The 18,774-nt window shown below is 44.6% G+C and overlaps 1 protein-coding gene across 10 annotated transcripts in view; it reads right to left on the bottom strand.

The window, feature by feature from the left end:
* Positions 1–10,265: 10,265 nt before the first annotated feature.
* The window catches only part of TFDP2 (transcription factor Dp-2), a 179,645-nt gene continuing 171,136 nt past the window's right edge, over positions 10,266–18,774 (bottom strand). For all 10 annotated transcript variants that reach the window (XM_040636721.1, XM_040636722.1, XM_040636723.1 and 7 more), the window contains 3 exons: positions 14,924–15,090; positions 10,675–10,780; positions 10,266–10,466 (listed from right to left, as the gene is read on the bottom strand). In XM_040636721.1, the coding sequence (XP_040492655.1) occupies positions 10,283–10,466; positions 10,675–10,780; positions 14,924–15,090 (457 nt within the window). In that variant the 3' untranslated portion in view covers positions 10,266–10,282. The remainder of the gene's footprint in view (positions 10,467–10,674; positions 10,781–14,923; positions 15,091–18,774) is intronic.

The raw sequence follows: 18,774 nt of genomic DNA, 5'->3' as shown, positions 1-18,774 counted from the left end.
ATGCATAGGGATTATTTTATGGGATTTGGACTGTATATACATATGTGTGTGTGTGTGTGTGTGTGTGTGCAAAGAAATCTCAACTAAGTTTTCTCAAATGGCAGCTCATCAAATGAATAGATTGTTTTCATGGTTTGTCTTGTCAATTCATTAATTTACACCCAGCAGGACTTTAACTCAATCATGGACTTCTAGGGCCACAATGGGTAACATTGTCTTGCAACAAAAACCTAAAAAACACAACACAAAGGACATTGTGCTTCTGTTTACCACCTGCTGCAGGTGGTGCTGAAGTTTTCATCCCCTCGCTCCCCACCTGGAGGGAGAAACAGCTGCTGACTGCTGATGGGCCATTGCCCTCCAGGGGCTCTATGGTCCTCATGGCTGATGATATATGGATGTTGCGGTCGTTCATTTCTAGGCTTATTCTGCTCGTTGTAGGTCAGTTGGAGAAGGTCATCAAAAAGACGTGACTGCCAGTTGACCCATGAGTTGGACCCTGGCACTCAGGCTCCGCCCTCCCTCCCATGTCCTTGGAATGGGGGTTCTGCTTGCCTTTCCCGTTCCCAGAGGCTGCTCCAAGGACACAGCCTTGCCACAGTTGGGAACACCTGCACAGTGTACGTGACTAAACCCAGTTAAGGCCTCTTTATGAACTTTTAAGACCTGGCGAGTGGGTGCAGGATCCATTCATCTTGTTGCCGCCCAAGACAAGTCTTAAGTGTAAGTCCCCTTTGCTTCTAGAACTGCCACCTACCAACCTGGAATGGCCTGGCTCTTTCTCCACCCTCACCCTACCCTCCAGCTAAGGGGGTGTGTCAGATTTCACCTGGAAAGCCCCAGAGGTTGTGAACCAACAGTATCTCCCAAACTTTTTCTCCCATCGGTTTCTGTGTCTGTCCTTTGTCATGATGGCTGGGAGAGGCCGCAGCCTGTCCTAGCAGGCACCTACCTCCCTGGCCAAACCCCAGCCCTGCAACTTGTTTGTGTTTTTGCCCTCCAGGCTCTGAGAGATCTTTCAGAAGGGATTCAGGATGGGAAAGAGATGGGGGGGGAGGGAGGAACTCTCCTTCACAAGCTTATTTCTTTGGCCAGGCCTGTCTTTAACCTGCCCAATCAATGTACAGACAGGTTTTCTGGCCCAGGTGCAACAGGGAGGTCACAGCTGCCCTTGCAGTAGCGATCCTTAACCAAGAGGTTTTAGAAATGTTTTCTGAGGAACTCTCTGGAAGCCCTGGGGCTGGTGGTGTCCATTAACAAGCACCGTCTCGGAAGACTCCTCTTCTAGAGGGCTACATCCTTGCATCCAGGTGAGGAAGCCAGAGACCTGGGACCTTTTAAGGTGCCTGCCTTCCCCACCCTGCTGCCAGGGGCGGAGTCAACGCCCCAGTGAAAGGAGCAGGCAGCCTCTTATGCTCTGTCCTGGCTTGTCTGTTTGAGGAAGGTAGGAGAGGAATACTAACCCCCCTGGAGGGAATGTGGTTTGATGACCTGCATCGCTTTACATTCCTTTAATCTGACTTAGAGGAGGGTCCACGGGGCTCCTGTTTGGTTCTGGTTCTTAAAAATAATTTCCAAAAGTGCTTATTAAAATCAGAATCTGTCATCCTCATTGGTATCTTTAACTGTTAATAGTGATTTATAAACTGAATGTTGATAAAACTTGAGCACGTCTGTTCATCTTCTAGATGGTCGTGGATGGGGGGAGCCCGTCATGCAGCACCACCAGCCACTGCTCTGTGGGAAGGGCCTTGTCTCTACTCCAGGGACGCATCACAAAGGCAGACAATACCTCGTTTTAAAAACACATCCTGTAAAAGCACTTTCTGTTGTGTTCAGATTGAAGAATCCAATACAAATCTTCATTCGCTGGAGGGTTACAACAAGTCTATTCACCTATTAGCAGAACCTGAAAATGATCCCTGTGGACATGGTGCCTTTCAAGGCCATCATTTTCGAGCTTCAGTGTACATTCTTCTCAACATTTCTAATTGAGTCCTGGCTTTTTGGGGCTGTGGCCAAGTGCTAGGATATGAAAAAAGAAAACAGATCTCCAAGCCTCCGTATGGTAGGCCTCTTGAGCAAGGCAGGAGATAAGCAAGTGAGAAAGAAGTGATTGGGCGAGAGTCGCTGTGCCCTGTGGCTGAAGTGTCAGAAAGTGATCTGCATGAGATGAGAAAGTGGTTACGACAAAATCGACTTTGCATTAAGTGGGATTGGTTTCACCCACTCTGATACAGGTCTTCCTTCACCACAGTGCATTTTATACTCTGAGAAGATTTCCTGAAACAAGTTTTAGCAAGGAGCTGGAAAGGTCTCTCAGGAGGAAGGTGGACTGGCAGTGTGCAGGGAGCTCGCAGGCATCTGGCTGTCGTCCGCATAAGAACAGATGAAGCCCTCCTGACAGACGAAGCGGGGGAGGGCTGGTGAGGTCTTTGGGTGTAAGCAGCAGTGAGAGGAGCTGGCGGATACAGATGCAAAAATGGAAGGGGTAGGGAACTACAGAAGTAGTTCATCTGTCAGAGACGGAGAAAAAAACAGCTTTAGGAATATGAATCCAAAAAGATTAAGTTGATTGTCAAATGGATTCTGTCTCCTGGAGAAGACTCTTGGTTGAGGCTGTCTTCTCTCTCATGCTTTGTCCTCTCAGGCAAGCCCACTTCATCAAGAAGCTGGGTTTTGAAGTAAACGATGCCTGGAGTCTGCAGACATCTTCCCTGGTCAGCAGTGTGTCCAGTGGCTGCGTTGACAGCTACCAACGACACTCCCAACAGTCCTTCACAACATCCCCCACATGGCGGCAAGAGCTACACCACTTTCTTATGGCCAGATGATCCAGTCCTTGGACACATGAACCAAATGGCTCTAAGAAGTGGCTACTAAGGGGTGGATAAGAGGAGCAGAGGGCATGCTGGCTCGGGCTTACCACTCCAGCAAATCCCTGGGAGAAAGGAGTGGGCACTGGCTCCCCCTTTCAACGCTGTGTCCCCCACACCACCACCATCACTTGCTTGGTCTACTGAACTCAGGTGAGAATCTTTACAGGAAGAGACCTTCCTTTCTGGGTATGAACATTCACATGAGGGCTTCCCTAACCATTTCCTAGTGTCTCCTCAAGCCCTGGCCGCCTCCAATATGGCTCCCGATTGCTCCGAACCCTTCCGTACCTTTTTCTTATCCACGTGCCCCTCACGTACTCTGCTTAGCTTGTGGGAACATAGGAGAGAGCCAGTTTTGGAAGCGCCTGAGGCCAGGAGCCTTAAAATGCCGCTCGAGGCTGGGGAGCGTCACATTTTGTACACATCACCGCAGCTGTTCTGGTTGCTGCGGGTTTGGTGGAAAGGGAAGTGAAGAAAGCATCTTCCCTAAAAAGCTGTATTCAGGTCACTTATTTCTGGGACTGTAAAAACATGATTCTTCATGCTATAATCTTCTCAAGCGACCTTAAAAAGATGTAAAATCATAGGTCTGTAACACAGAAAACCTCTAAAACATCGGACATATTTCTATCACAGGTGGGACAGGTGGCCTGTACTCTTGGACCACCACCTGTATAGTGGGGGAGGCAGGATGGGGCGGAAGGGGAAGCTGGACCACGATGCAGTTGTTAGAGGAACTGCCCAGCTCCATGAGGAATTCTGAAGCTGGGATGGCACTTCAGATACCCCAAATTGGGGCAAGGAAGCTGGGCTTTTGTACACTCAGTGGCTACTTGTGGGCATAGCTTCAGGAAATGTAGCTCTCTGCTGAGGGCAATTCCTGGGGGGTCACAGAGAGTGGAGGGAGTGTCCTGGTTCTAAAGAAGGGAGGGTGGGGCAGCATATCACAGTACCCTCTAACCCCCCATCAGCCCACTAATAATGAGAGACCAACATTATTTAAATTATTTATTTTCTCTATAGTACATCTCATTCAAATCATAATAGTCTGATCCATTCTTTTCTCAAGCACAACTTACACTCATCTCAGATGTTTTTTCTTTCTTTCCTTCTTTTAAGCTTACAGGATGGATAAAGGTACACTTTAATGGACAAAACCATCACTCAGAGTTTATTAAAAATACAACTTCCGGGGCCCACTGCCAGAGCTTCGGAGTGTCTGGGGTGGGTCCTAGAGATGCAACATTTAACTCTCCTCGTTAATTCTGCTGCAGGTGGTCCTTGAACCATCCTTAGAGGAACACTGCTTAGGACTTGTCTGTTATCTACTGGAAGCAATTTCAGGAAACCCAGGAATAATTAAGTATACAGAAATAGCTCTGCTATAAAATTTCCATATAAAAATAACGGTATTTATTTACAAAGTTTGAGATGCTATAATACATTGAGGTTAGGTACTCCAATCTAATAAAGTCTACGTTAGGCAAGTCAGATGTGGTGTCTGCATCTTCCCCTCACTTCTCTTGTTTAAACTGCTTAAAGCATGTGGCACCACAATGTTTCCTTCATGCAGAAAAAAACCAGACCTGTATTTTCTGGAAATAAACCCCAACAGCGCATGATCAGAGTAAAGCATCGCCAAAGGAAAAGGTGAACAAACTTGTGATCTGGGCTCACAGCCGCTCTCTTGTCTCAAAGTCAAGTGTGGTGGTGAACAAAACACCTCAAGGAACTCCAGTACCGAACCGTGGCCCTCAGAGCTCAGGCCTGCGGTTGGCTGGCTGCCAGTGACAGGTAGAACCCGCCCTCGTACTACTGGGAGGAAAAGAACTGCAGTGTGCTCAGAGAAGCCTTCTAGCAGAAGAGCATCTGGCTCTTCAAACTTTGTACTATGAATAAAACGCTGACCCCAGTTGTGAACAAGCAAAATAGAGCATCAGGCCATTTGTTATCAGGTGGTGCCTGGCATGCGGAAGAGGACGTATGTTAAGTGACAACACGGTGAGTTTGAAGTGACAAAGGGTTTTCAACCCCAAACATGACCTGGGGGAGTTGCCTTGTTGAGAGAGACACGGACAGAAACAAACTAATGTGGTACAGAAGGATCCACTGATAACCTCTCAAGCCTCCTACCAAGGACCAACACGCAGGATGGTCTTTGCTCACGGAGGAATGAGTTTCTTCCCAGGTGTGAGGTCTAAACCTGGGGTCTTCCAGGTTGAGAGAGGCCCAAAGCTGACACCACAGCCTCCTGTTGGGGACTCACGAGTGGAGTCCCACTTCTGCTCCTCGGCTGTGAAGCACTCGGTGTGACAGAGGACTGGTATTTACTCAAAGCTGTTTGGAAGGACTATGGTGAGGGTGGGGTTTTCAGGAGGCCATGGGGCCCTCACAGGAGGAAGAAATTCTGGGCTGTGGTACAGGCTCTGCCAGACAGGCCGAGGGACGCTAGGCAGGTCAAGCTCTCAGCTTCTCAGTGAATGGGGTGGAAGAGATGTTCCCTTCCATTCTGAAACCCTTGGTGGAGAAAGGGTGAGTCCTGCCCCTGTTTAATCTACACTGGCTTCCAATGCAGCTCGAAGCACAGCGGCCCGAAGTCCAGTCTGCTGGAATAGCAAGGGTCAAGATAGCATTGGACTCTAGAGCCTTTTTTGTAAAGCAAAAGCTGTGTAACAATGACACAGGATTTGACCTTGACTGAGAGCACAGCTGCGCAGAACGCACGTAAGAAACGAACACTCTCTGCTCCCCAGCACGATCACATGGCCGTCTACCATTTACGCTTCCGGACTTGGCGGAGACGCCCGGGGCGTAACCGGAGGGTCCAAGTTTCGTGTCCCCCACTTTCTCTTCTTCAGCATGTGTGAATGTAGACGTATGTGGGGGAACTGGGTCTCAAAGGTTACGTAAGCATAACTGTTCAGAGATACCCCGAAGGGGCTAATTCCTGAGAAATGTTATCATTTATGTGGGCATTTCAATTTTTCTTAAAAAGGTAAGATCTTCAGCAAACATCAGGCTTTTCCCTTTTGAGTAAGAGTGTGGCCTCTCCGAAGGTTAAACTAACTGAACGTTGTACCCTCTGTGACTTAGAGGGCAGGGAGGCACACTCCGGAGGCAGATGGCACGGTGGAGGCCCCTGGCACACACGTGTGGGGCTCTGCTACAAATACACATTTATGATCGGCCTAGGGACCGCTGCCGTGAAAATGGGGAGCCTATTTGTGAAAATATTCTGGGGGAGTCTTTTGCTCCACCAAGGCCAATCCACACGAAGAGTAAAAGATTATCTTTATCTAATATAAAAAATAGATCGTTATGTATCCAACCACTTGAAAAACTAGAAGAAAACACCTAGAAAAGTGATTACTTTTCTATGGTGTAGGTTCCACTGCAAGGTGATGAAGCTAATAATGAGACCATCAGGGGTTAGTCAGAATCTTCTCTTGCTTTATGGATACTGCTGTTGGCTAAATTTTTCTCTTAAATCTTAAAAATTCCTTAACAAACTCCAAAATGTAAGCTTAAAACTGGAATTTAGTAGCAATTCCAAGTGCATGTTATGGGACAGAGTGGTATGGTAAGTCTTTCAGTCTTTTGTCTGACCCAGGACAAACGTCACTTTCTCGGGTGGGGCCTTCCCTGGCCACCCCAGCCAAAGTCGCCTTTCCCGCCACTGTCTTATTACCCTGTCATTTTTTCCCCTTCGCACTGCTCATTCTGTGTTTTCTGTTCTGTATTCACTCAAATACCTACTGGAGGATTAAATCTTTATGTTCACTGTCCAACACCCACCCTGTACTAACCACTAAGGAGGTATAATCTTAATACCTACATCCCAGATTTGTTGGGGAGACACTTCTTTCCAATGCCTGAGGATAGGGAGCTGGATAGTATTTCAAGGGCCCTTAAAGTGAACCACTGATGAAGTCCAACAGGCAACCCCCACCCCCCAGCCCCTCTCCGAGTGTGGTTATGAGAGGAACAGCTTTGGCAGCTCCCTCCCTCTGTCACCCTGCCCCCAACAACACCCACCACCATGTTCTGACTGTCCTGGGGCCCAAGTTACATCTACACTTGGAGCAACTTCGCTGTCTCCTTGACCCAAGCAGCCAAGAGAGTTGTGGGTAAGCCAACAGCCGAGTGACAAATGTCTGCACAGCTAAAGTGAGCCACGCTTTTGTGAAACATCTCCATTTTAATGACCTGATAGGAGCTAATCTGCATTTGAGGACTGACCCTGGCTTTATTTTTTAAGTATGGCAGGGTATGGTTACACTGTAAATTCTGCCAATGTTGGGAGTTATCCTCTTTCATCCTGCTAAAATGGCATAAACTCCCCACCATTTCTAGAAAGAATTAAAACTGCGGAAAACCAAACACGTGGTCATCATTTGTCATGTTGTCCAGGGCCAGGGCGCATGGCTAAGGCGAGGAGTCACTGTGTCAACACCCCCTTTCCTGACCGCTCCACAACGTCCTCTGTGGTCATAAGGCACAATTCACATCAGCACTTACTAGAACTGTTCTCATCCCCGTCAGCACGTGAAAGGATGAAGTACACGGGACAGATCTGCGGTGAGGGGAAGGGCGAAGGGAAGCTGGGACAGGTGCCTGGGTGCTGGACTGCCGTGGACTCTGGCAGTGTTGCCCTCCCCACGTGCGGGTCAGACGAGGCAGGGCTGGTGCCCCTGTGCAAGTGCTATAGGGAGCATGAATTTACTGAGCGGCTGACACTGTGCACTTGGAAGGTCACAGCTGAACTGACCCTTGAGGAGGAAAAAGGCCTCTCGAACTCCCCGAAAAGCAGAGTGGCACCAGCACCTTCTGGGAGCGGTGTCTGTGCGTGTGCACGTACAGGTGTGCATGCGCGTGTGCAAGTAACCCCGAGGGCTACGCCTATGAAGAATCCTGGATGTTGTAACCGTAATTTCCTAACATTTTGTTACTTTGACTGCTATATGGAATTGTGACTGAGTGTTGAACTTTAAAAAAATCTCTTTGGGGAGATACAGAGGAATAAAAGAATTTATCTTTCTAAACATCTCAACTTAGTTTTCTGCGCAGGTAAGGCTTTATACCAGCAACATGTACTGGTGACCACAGTGTGACTCCAACAGACATCCTCAGCAGTAAGCCAAACACGTTACTGAGGGATGGAGACCATTCCCACCAAACACCACACACATGTGGCTGAGAGGGCCAATGGCGGGGCACCAATTATGTTAAGAGTCTTTGGTTGCTTTAAAAAAAACAAACAAACCTGTATTTTATCAGTTTACAACACTATAGCAGCAGAGAAAGAGAGAGAATAGAGAAAGGGGTGGCGTCCCAAGAGCTCCAGCAAGGACTCCGCTATTTGGTGGAGGAATGGCTACGGTTCACACACTTGCACACAAACGCTGATGTTCGGGTCTTGGAAACTATATAACATATTCTGCAGACTGAAGAGCTAGCTGTGGCCCTTGGCCTCTCCGGGTCCCTGCTGGGCGCCCCCAAGTACAGAGATGCGGTAGTTAAGGTTGGGGTTAGTAAAGGAGGTGGCAGTTTGGAAGGAAACTCAGTTTTACTCAACTGTGTAGCCGAGGATCTGCAAGTCGGAAATGTCTCGGGAGCCCTCGGGTCCCCGCTGCAGCCTCTGCAGTCTTTCAGACTCCTGCCGTCCACCCAGCCTCAGAGGTGTGCCCCAGAACTCAGGCTGAGACAGAATTCTCGAAGAACTGCCTCAGTCTCCCCGCCCCCTTGATCACTCCGAGTCTGCACTATGGCTTATTTCTGACAGAATGAGTTGTTATCTCAAAGGAACTTAAGTTAAAGTTGTGTGTTCTTGTGTATTAGTTTTCACGGCCTTAGTAAAAATTTTCGGTCAGCTGAATCTTTCACCTCCGGCTCACTGGAAGCAGAGTGGAAGGACTTTAAAAAGGCATCAGAAGGCATCCGTACTTCCCCCGTGGATTTAGAAAAGCACCGATCTGGGACAAGCTTAGTGCTGGGCCCAAAGGTGCTAGATTAATCTAGAGGCGAATCCAAACGATTCGAGTCAGAGAGTTATTCTCCATTACTATCTGCTCCTTTTCAAGGCCTTAATGTGAAATTAGATGCGGGTTCGGCCACGCTGGCAGAGGTCCCCACACTCCCCCGTTCAGAGGAGCAGGAACTGTGGACACACCGGTGCAGTGCTCCCAGTGGCATCTTTGGCTATGAAACAACGTACTGTATACTGCACGAGATGAAACAAATCCAATCGTTTGGAGTGATCAATATTTTTCTGTGTTTCTGTGAAACACTGAATATCGGGTTAGTTTGAAATGCAATTCAGCCAGGAATAAACCCAATATGGTATTTTTGATTCATGAAAATGTACAATAGGTGACATGTACAGGAAAACAGTGCTGTCCATATTCTTGAAATAGACTTTTCTTTTAAGACAAAAGTAATGACATTTGGTTCATTTTCACAAATTGCACACGGAGTGAAACCATACAAGTACTGTAGGGAACTCTAAGCAAGCAGTTCGGTCATAGGAATTGGGTTTCTTTGTTTTGTTTTAAATGAAAAAGCTATATGAAATGCATAGCTTTGATTAAAACTATAGATACAATTTCCTTCTCTGTAAAACTCCAGATTTAGAATGCTGGCAAAGGCAGTGCTGGCAAAGTATTTAATGCACGTGGAAATGCTATTCTATTTTGGCTTCCAGAAGTAGCCCTAGAAAATTCTATGCACCAATGCATTGGCTAATAATGATCATTTCAGTTTTACTATAAATTATTCTAAATGTCACTTAAGTACTTAAGAATTAGCGCTTGCTCCTTTCTAGAAGCCGTCTAAGGCAGCTGATGCGTCAAGCACCTCAACTAGACTTTCCACTAGTTCAGCAGTTCAATCTGTGCTCCTTAGACCACAAGGATTGCTGTCTACATCCCTCACTGTACAACTCACCCCCACTGGGACCCTTTCATGTTCACTTCTGCTTGTACAAAGCAGCCCAGCTGAGGAAGAGACACATGACAAACATGGCGCCACGGGCTGTTCACGACAGCAATCTTCATTCTAAGGAGGGTTACGTGGGTGTGGGGGAGCACAAAGATCCCACCTCGTGGAAGATAAATGAGCTTCATTCATGCTGCCAATTCTTTAGGGACTACCCCCTCTATCATCTCAGAAAACCGCTTTGTTTGCGGTGTGATCCACTGCTCTGCTGTTCAGAGGTTTCATTCACGCTATGTTAACTTTCATCTCAGTCATCTCAGCCTTCATAGAATTTGCTTATCGTTTCCCTAGTTTTCACTGAACACACAGTGCAAACAAAGGCAAAGACTGAAGCAATCATTTCAAAAACAAGAGCTCACACTAAAAACACACATGAGCATCCAGTAGGAAACGTGGGTTTTCTCCTGTCTTTATTCTGGGGAGGAGGAATCCTCCTCGTCATCTTCCTCGTCTTCGTCGTTGAACGAACAGGGGGTCTCGCCTCGCGACTCAGAGCAGTGAGAGGCCGCACTGCTGGACTGGTGACTGTTTGGGGCAAGGAACTGCCCGGTTGCTAAGGCCACTTCAGCATCCAAGCACAACCCTTGGTTTACACTAGCAAATAATTAAAAACACACAAGCTCATTAATGCGGCAAATGGTTTAAGCTTCGTAAAACGTACGACTAACAACATGGGAGCGGAGGTGCCACTGGGCAGCCCTGCCCAAATCTGCTCCAGCCCCGGGCCGGCAGTGACACCTGGCTCTCCCCTGCCGAGGGGCTCAGGGCTGCGCCGCTTCTCTAACCCTGAAAAAATACATACCTTGATTGAGACAAGGCGGCACCGGTGGTCAGGTCTAAATTTGAAACTGACTGAGCAGAGTTCAAAAGTAGTCCCTGATTTAACCAAGAAGGTCCTGTGGAGATATCTAGAGGGAGAAACAGAAACAGAAGATGTCGGTGCGCGGCAAGCTTGGCAAGCTCCGCGGTGCCGCGGGTGCCGCCCGAAGCAAGTACGGACAGGGAAGGGCACGAGCCAGCTCAGGGGCGCCTGGGGGCTCCGTCGCTGAAGCGGCTGCCCTCAGCTCAGGTCACGATCCCAGGGTCCTGGGATCGAGTCCCGAGTCGGGCTCCCTGCTCAGCGGGGAGCCTGCTTCTCCCTCTCCCCCTGCGGCTCCCCCTGCTTCTGCTCTCTCAAATAAATAAGTAAAATCTTAAAAAAAAAATTACAGCTAGTAAGTCTCTTGTCTTGGGGAGAATCCACATTTCTCTGGCTTCAAAAAAGGAAATCTCTAGGACATAAGAACAGGATAAAAATATGGGAAGGTAGACTACAGTGAGGAAGAATTCAAATTAAACCAATCAGACTCCCATTCTTTTTTCTTAATTAAGACCTCGAGAGGGCAGCTGAGAGTACAGCGATCACTGCACCATTCCTGGACACCTGCTGTCTTCACCACCGAAGACTCTGATTGGTGTTAAACGCCAAAGCCAGGAGTGGGTAAAAAGAAAGTCAAATCGGAAATAGGTAAGAAGGACGGAGTGCCTGGGTGGGTCAGTCTGTTAAGCATCTGGCCAACTCTTGATTTCAGTTCAGGTTGTAACCTCAGGGTTGTGAGATGGAGCCCTGTGTCAGGCTGCACGCTGGGCATGGAGCCTGCTTTGGATTCTCTCTCTCCCTGTCTACCTCTCCCCACCTTCTAAAAAAAAAAAAAAAGGAAGAAATAGGTAAAGAGGATAGACACATTTTTGCTAAAATTCCCACTGTACCATCTTTTCACGTGCCCCCTAATCAACTCAGTGCTATTACTCATCAAAGATACATTCTTTTTCCTGATATCCTTTGCTTTGTAACTCAAACTAGCCCTTATTTTAAAAGGTCATATGCAGTCAAATTTCTAACGAAGGTGAGACAGGCATTACTGTTTTAGTCTGCATAAAATATTTTGGGTGTATATCCTTGCAATCTTATTTTCTGTGCATATACCATATTTCTCCAATCACAACTCTGATAAACTCTTATTGTAATTTTATTAATTTTATACTGGTCTCATTATCTAGAATATTTGCTCAAGAGAAGGTAGTGACTAGAACATGGAAGATCTAAATGTTACTGAATGAATGAGTATAGTCTCTTTCACAGCAAGTTTACAAAAGAGGTGAAAGAAACAACAGAAATGTATTCCTAAAAAGAAATTCTTTGACTTACATTACAAAATAAGACTGAACATACACTCAGAAAGTACAATTTAGTAATGAGCCTTTATTATAGTTAATCAAAATAGTTTTGTAATTACTGTGCCAAAAAAACAAAACAAAACAAAACAGAAAACCAAAAAACCCCCCCAAAACCTACAACTGTATGTACCAGGATTAAAAACGCTGCTATCCTGGCACTGTCTGACCAAGTGAGAAGCGTCCTATATAGGAAAAAAGGAAACTAAATGATTTCATTAATTTTAGAACGGCTTTGTGAACCTTTTTCTTTCTAGGCTAGCTAAGGCAGCACTTCAATTCTAAGAAGAATAGCAGACTTTAACTACATTAAATAAGAACAAGTCTGTGCAAGATGAAATTAAAGGCAGAATCCTGCGGTGAATATTAATTAGTATATATGAAAACTTTCTGTCAGAACACAGCTATTTACTTGTTTGTGAGCATAACACAGAAAATTTTCTTTTTTCACAATGGCTTTGAAAAGCCTACATTTCTTTCGCATTATCATAAGATCCACACAATAGTTCTCACAATCTAACTCAAGAGCCATTCTGTCCCTCTGCACACTAAAAGCACACATTTCTTCTTTTAAAGTAACCAGAAAGTCTATGTCCCAGTCTGCAAATGAAGTCACAAAGAGATCAAAACCACAGAGCCTGCCTGATTGCCCTGAGCCTTTTCACTGAGAATACACTAAAATAAAGTTCTGGTGATTTATTGAGTAAGCCCTTTATTCAGACCCTGCTGGACTGCCACTATGTCTGGGCTGCTAATAGAACAGCAGGGCCTGCTCTGGGAGAGGGTGGCGAGATGGGAGTGTTGGGGGGAGGCTGTGGGGCAAGAAGATGGGGTCACATCTGCAGCAGGTGGATGGTGCCAGTTTAAGAACCAAACCCAACAGAACCCCAATCTCAGCCAACAAACTCTTGTGTTTTGACCAGAGGGCCAAAACCATAAAGCCAGATAAAATAAGAACGAGGGGCACCTGGCTGGCTCACTGGTAGAACACGAGACTCTTGATCTCTGGGTTGTGAGTTTGAGCCCCACGCTGGGTGTATAGGTTACTTAAAAATAAAATCTTAAAAAAAAATAAGAACTACCTCTTCACTCAAATTTATTTATTATACCTTAGAAGTATCATTACAGTGCCTTCAGAAAGGGATGTGAAGTTCTAGGTGGTAATATTTATAAATGAAGGAAACTGGTAAAAGCAAAGGCAAAAAGCATTGTTTATGCCTCCAAATTATATGTACAGAGGACACCATCGTCTTGGGAATTAGGACAATCATAAAGATTTCTGAATCAGTAAAAAAAAACTGAATTACAGAGCATGCAAAACATACTGTTTTTGTTTTCAAGTATACTCTTAAGAAATCAAAAGACAACCTGATGCAAAAATGGGCAAAGGATCTGAACAGACATTTCTGCAAGGAAGATCTACAAATGAGCAACAAGCACACAAAAGGATGCTTAGCACCATTAGTCTTTAGGAAAATGCAAAATAAAGCCCCAGTAAAATACTACCTCACGTCTACAAGGATAGCTGTAATAAAAAGGATGGACAATAACAAGTATTGAGAAGGATGTGGACAACCTGGAACCCTCATACACTGCTGGCAGGATTGTAAAATGGTACAAATGCTTTTGGAAGATAGTTTGGCAGTTACTCAAAATGTTTAAATTTAGAGTTGCCATATGACCAAACAACTGCACTACTAGATATACAACCAGAAGTGAAAACTTAGGATCACAGAAAAACTTGTACAAGAATGTTTATGGCACCACCATTCATAATAGCCAAAGACGTGGAAACAATCCAAATGTCTATCAGCTAATGAGTGGATAGATGAACGGTGCCATTATTCATACGATGGCAGTAAAAGGGATGAAGTACGTGCTATGGCATGGGTGAGCCCTGAACACACCGCTAAGTAAAAGAAGTCCGTCACAAAGGCTACATAGTGTATGATTCCATCTGCATGAAATGTCCAGAATGGACAAAGCCACTGTGACCAAGCAGATTAGTGCTTGCCTAGGGCTGGGAGGAATGGGGCAATAGGGCGTGACTGCTAATGTGTATGGTTTTTTTTTTGGTGATAAAAATGTTTTAGAATTAGCGATGATTGCACAACCTTCTGAATATACTGAATAGCAGTGAATTTTATGGTGTATGAATTAAATCTTAATTTAAAAAAATCAGGGTACCAGTTCACATCTACCTGATTGGGCAAATAGAACACTTCCATTCTGCAGGTGAGAATGTAACTTGTGAAACCGTATTAAAAACCTCTGGCATCATCTAGTGAAGCTGAAGCTGCCCGCACCTGTGACCCAGCAATCTCACGCCACACACCGGCACGTGGGCACTTCGGTGTCATTATATGAATGTTCAAAGGAGCACTGTTTTTTAATATCAAGAAATTGGAAACAAAACTCAAAGGTTTATCATCAGTAAAATGAATGAATGGTGGTATATTCATACATCGGAGTTCTATACAGCAGTAAAAATGTATGAACTACAGCTACATTAGATCACGTGGATGGATGAAAAGATCATGTTGAGTGGAAAAAACCCGTATCACTAAAGAATGTATCACCATGATTCCATTTAAATAAAGGTCAGCAATAACTAAAACTAAACAATAAACTGTTCCCAGTTTACTATATTTGCGTTTGTATTTCTAAAGAAAAGCAAGCGATGATAAATAAGAAATTCAAGAGAACGGTTACGTTTAAAAGGGCACAGATTGGAAGGCGGGCATACAGTGGACTTGACTTTTCTCTGAGAAAGGTTTTACCAGGTTAGGGTTGGACGTGCCATCAGGTACAACATGTGAAAGTGTCAGTGAACATACCTGTGATATAACCTTCTAACGCCTTTGGCACCAGGGATTTAGCGAGTTTCAGATCCTCCAGAGAGCATTTGCCTGACTCCAGGCCAAAGGACATTCCCATTCGCTTCAGTACCTCGATGTCATCATGGATCTCAAAGGTGTTGTCAAAATTAAAAAGATATTCAAACCTGCATCAGAAAACAAACTTCGTATGGGGCTTCAGAGGGTAGGGGAGGGCTGCAGTGCTGTACTCTGCACATTACGTAAAAGAATGAGGGCCTACGCTCAGCTACAGTACTAGAAACCGTTACTGTTCCGAGCAGTAACGGTCATTCTGCTGTGTTCAGGGGAATGACAGCCCAAATAAGCCACCTTCCCAATTAAAACAGTTTTCCTATGACAGACAATAGGCGTCCGTAAACTTCAGCCCTCATTAAGCTGTTACAAACAGGGACAACTTCGGTGTAAAGCCAATACTTTTCAAAGTTGTCTACAGCTTTGTCACAAAAGACAAATTATTAAGAAAGCCTTTTCACTTTAGACATCCCTACTAGGAGTTGGCCTATTAGGCTTGAGGAAAAAAACCCATTTTGGATGCTTACTTCATGTTCCTGAATCAAGTGTTAACTATAGCATACTTTATTTTTTATTTTTTTTAAAGATTTTATTTATTTATTTGACAAAGATAGAGACAGCCAGCGAGAGAGGGAACACAAGCAGGGGGAGTGGGAGAGGAAGAAGCAGGCTCATAGCGGAGGAGCCTGATGTGGGGCTCGATCCCAGAACAGCTTAACCGCTGTGCCACCCAGGTGCCCCAACTATAGCATACTTTAGATAACCAACAGATGGAAGACTTTTCACAAATGCACCAAAACTCAAATCCTGTCTTGAGAGCCTAAGAAGTGAAATGACTTAAGGAGAAAGTGTCACATAAATATATAGCACATTTCCAAATATTCTTGAAAAGTACCAAATCAGGATGCCCAGCTGCCCACTACAATGTTTCCCAAAAAAGGCAAATATAGAAAAACATAGCCCTTTTGACTCCTAGGCTAGGCCCTGGGGCACCTTCACCTACAGGCCTCAGGCCTCCAGGGACAGAGTGCAGGTGAATGTTCTGGCACAGTGGTGGGTTTATGTTGTCATGAAATTCTTATTAAAATCATGAGAAGGTAAAATTAGTCATGCTGGATCTAAGATCAGGGCAAAAATTACAATTTAAAGTGAAATGCCATGTTTAAATAATCTGAAGTATATATATCTGAATAAAGGACATTAACAAAGTTTTAGGAAAAAAAACCCACAAAAAATCTAAGTGTGTGCCTGTCACAGGGATGATTCCTGGCATATGCTAAAAGCAGATGGTTCTGTAAATATAATCCCCATTGTGAAAAAGCCTCCAGGCTAATTAAGGGGAAAAGACTGCATCACCAAAGTAACTGAAAGACAAGGCTTTAGGACCTACCTTGAACAACAAGCTTCTACAGGCTGCACACAGCCTCCTTCCCTTCAGTCAGAGGAGGGCCGGGAAATGGCATGAGTCAGTAACTACCGAGAGATGGAAACCTCACCAGGCCCCAGCCTGGGATGAACAGAATCTATAATTCTCTTAGGACAATGGTTCCCAGATTCTCTTGCTATTCTTTCGAGACTTAGACGACTAAGTGATGAAGAGAATTTAATAATCCCTCACAAAACAAGAGGCTAACTGGAGAGAGAAACTAGAATTCTAAGTTTGTTTCTCCTGAAAATACGTTGAACATTCTCTAGAAATGTAGGTTTTTGTGAAGATTTTGCAATTGTGTGAATAATAATTCAGACACATACCATTTACTGACCACTGGGCTGGGTCCTTTAAGAACTGATCTATAACTTTTATTTTATTTTATTTATTTTATCTATCTATTTATTTATTTATTTGAAGGAAAGTGTTTCTTTTCTTTTTTTTTATAATATTTTTTTATTATGTTAGTCACCATACAGTCCATCCCTGGTTTTTGATGTAAAGTTCCATGATTCATTAGTTGCATATAACACCCAGTGCACCATGTAATATGTGCCCTCCTTACTACCCATCACCAGCTTATCCCATTCCCCCACCCCCTCCCCTCTGAAGCCCTCAGTTTGTTTCTCAGAGTCCATAGTCTCTCATGCTTCATTCCCCCTTCTGATTACCCCCCTTTCTTTATCCCTTTCTTCTCCTACCAATCTTCCTACTTCTTATGTTCCATAGATGAGTGAAACCATATAATTTTCTTTCTCTGCTCGACTTATTTCACTTAGCATTATCTCCTCCAGTTCCGTCCATGTTGCAGCAAATGTTGAGAACTCGTTCTTTCTGATAGCTGAGTAATATTCCATTGCATATATGGACCACAACTTCTTAATCCAGTCATCTGTTTAAGGGCATCTTGGTTCCTTCCACGTTTTAGCTACTGTGGACAATGCTAACATTGGGGTGCATATGGCCCTTCTCTTCACTATGTCTGTATCTTTGGGGTAAATACCCAGTAGTGCAATGGCTGGGTCATAGGGTAGCTCAATTTTTAACTTTTTAAGGGACCTCCACACGGTTTTCCAGAGTGGCTGTACCAACTTGCATTCCCACCAACAATGTAGGAGGGATCCCCTTTCTCCACATCCTCTCCAACAATTGTTGTTTCTTGCCTTGTCAATTTTTGCCATTCTAACTGGCATAAGGTGGTATCTCAGTGTGGTTTTGATTTGAATTTCCCTGATGGCTAATGATTTTGAACATTTTTTTCACGTGTCTGTTAGCCATTTATATGTCTTCATTGGAAAAGTGTCTGTTCGTATCTTCTGCCCATTTTATGATTTGTTTATTTGTTTCTTGTGTAGAATTTGAGAAGTTCTTTGTAGATCTTGGATACCAGTCTTTTATCTGTAGTGTCATTTGCAAATATCTTCTCCCATTCCGTGGGCTGCCTCTTAGTTTTTTTGACTGTTTCCTTGGCTGTGCAGAAGCTTTTTATCTTGATGAAGTCCTACAAGTTCATTTTTTCTTTTGTTTCTCTTGCCTTTGGAGATGTGTCATGAAAAAGGTTGCTGTGGCGATGGCGTAGAGGTTGCTGCCTACGCTCTCCTCTAGGATTTTGATGGATTCCTGTCTCACATCAAAGTCTTTCATCCATTTGGAGTTTATCTTTGTGTATGGTGTGAGAGAGTGGTCAAGTTGCATTCTATTGCATGTAGCTGTCCAACTTTCCCAGCACCATTTATTGAAGAAACTGTCTTTTTTCCACGGGATGTTTTTTCCTGCTCTATCAAAGATTAGTTGCCAAAAGAGCCGAGGGTCCATTTCTGGGTTATCTCTTCTGTTCCACTGGTCTATGTGTCTGTTTTTGTGCCAGTACCATGCTGACTTTGTGATCACAGCTTTGTAGTACAACTTGAAATCCGGCATTGTGATGCCCCCAGCTTTGTTTTTCCTTTTCACCAATTCCTTGGCGATTCGGGGCCTTTTCTGGTTCCACACAAATTTAAGGGCTGTTTGTTCCAGTTCTTTGAAAAATGTCATTGGTATTTTGATAGGGATAGCATTGAAAGTGCAGATTGCTCTGGGTAGCATGGTCATTTTAACTACGTTAATTCTTCCGATCCATGAGCATGGAATATTTATCCATCTTTTTGTGTCTTCTTCAATGTCTATCAAGAGTGATTTTTAGTTTCTAGAATATAGGTCCTTTACGTCTCTGGTTAAGTTAATTCCGAGATAACGGATGATTTTTGGTGCTACTGTAAATGGAATGGATTCCCTAATTTCTCTTTCTTCAGTCTTACTATTCGTGTATAGAAATGCAACTGATTTCTGAGCATTGATTTTGTATCCCGCCACATTACTGAATTGCTCT

This window comes from Ursus maritimus, unplaced genomic scaffold (genome assembly GCF_017311325.1).
Source record: "Ursus maritimus isolate PB19 unplaced genomic scaffold, ASM1731132v1 scaffold_20, whole genome shotgun sequence".
Taxonomy (NCBI): Eukaryota; Metazoa; Chordata; class Mammalia; order Carnivora; family Ursidae; genus Ursus; species Ursus maritimus.
Note: the sequence above shows the minus strand (reverse complement) of the source record. Positions and strands in the feature narration are given on the sequence as shown.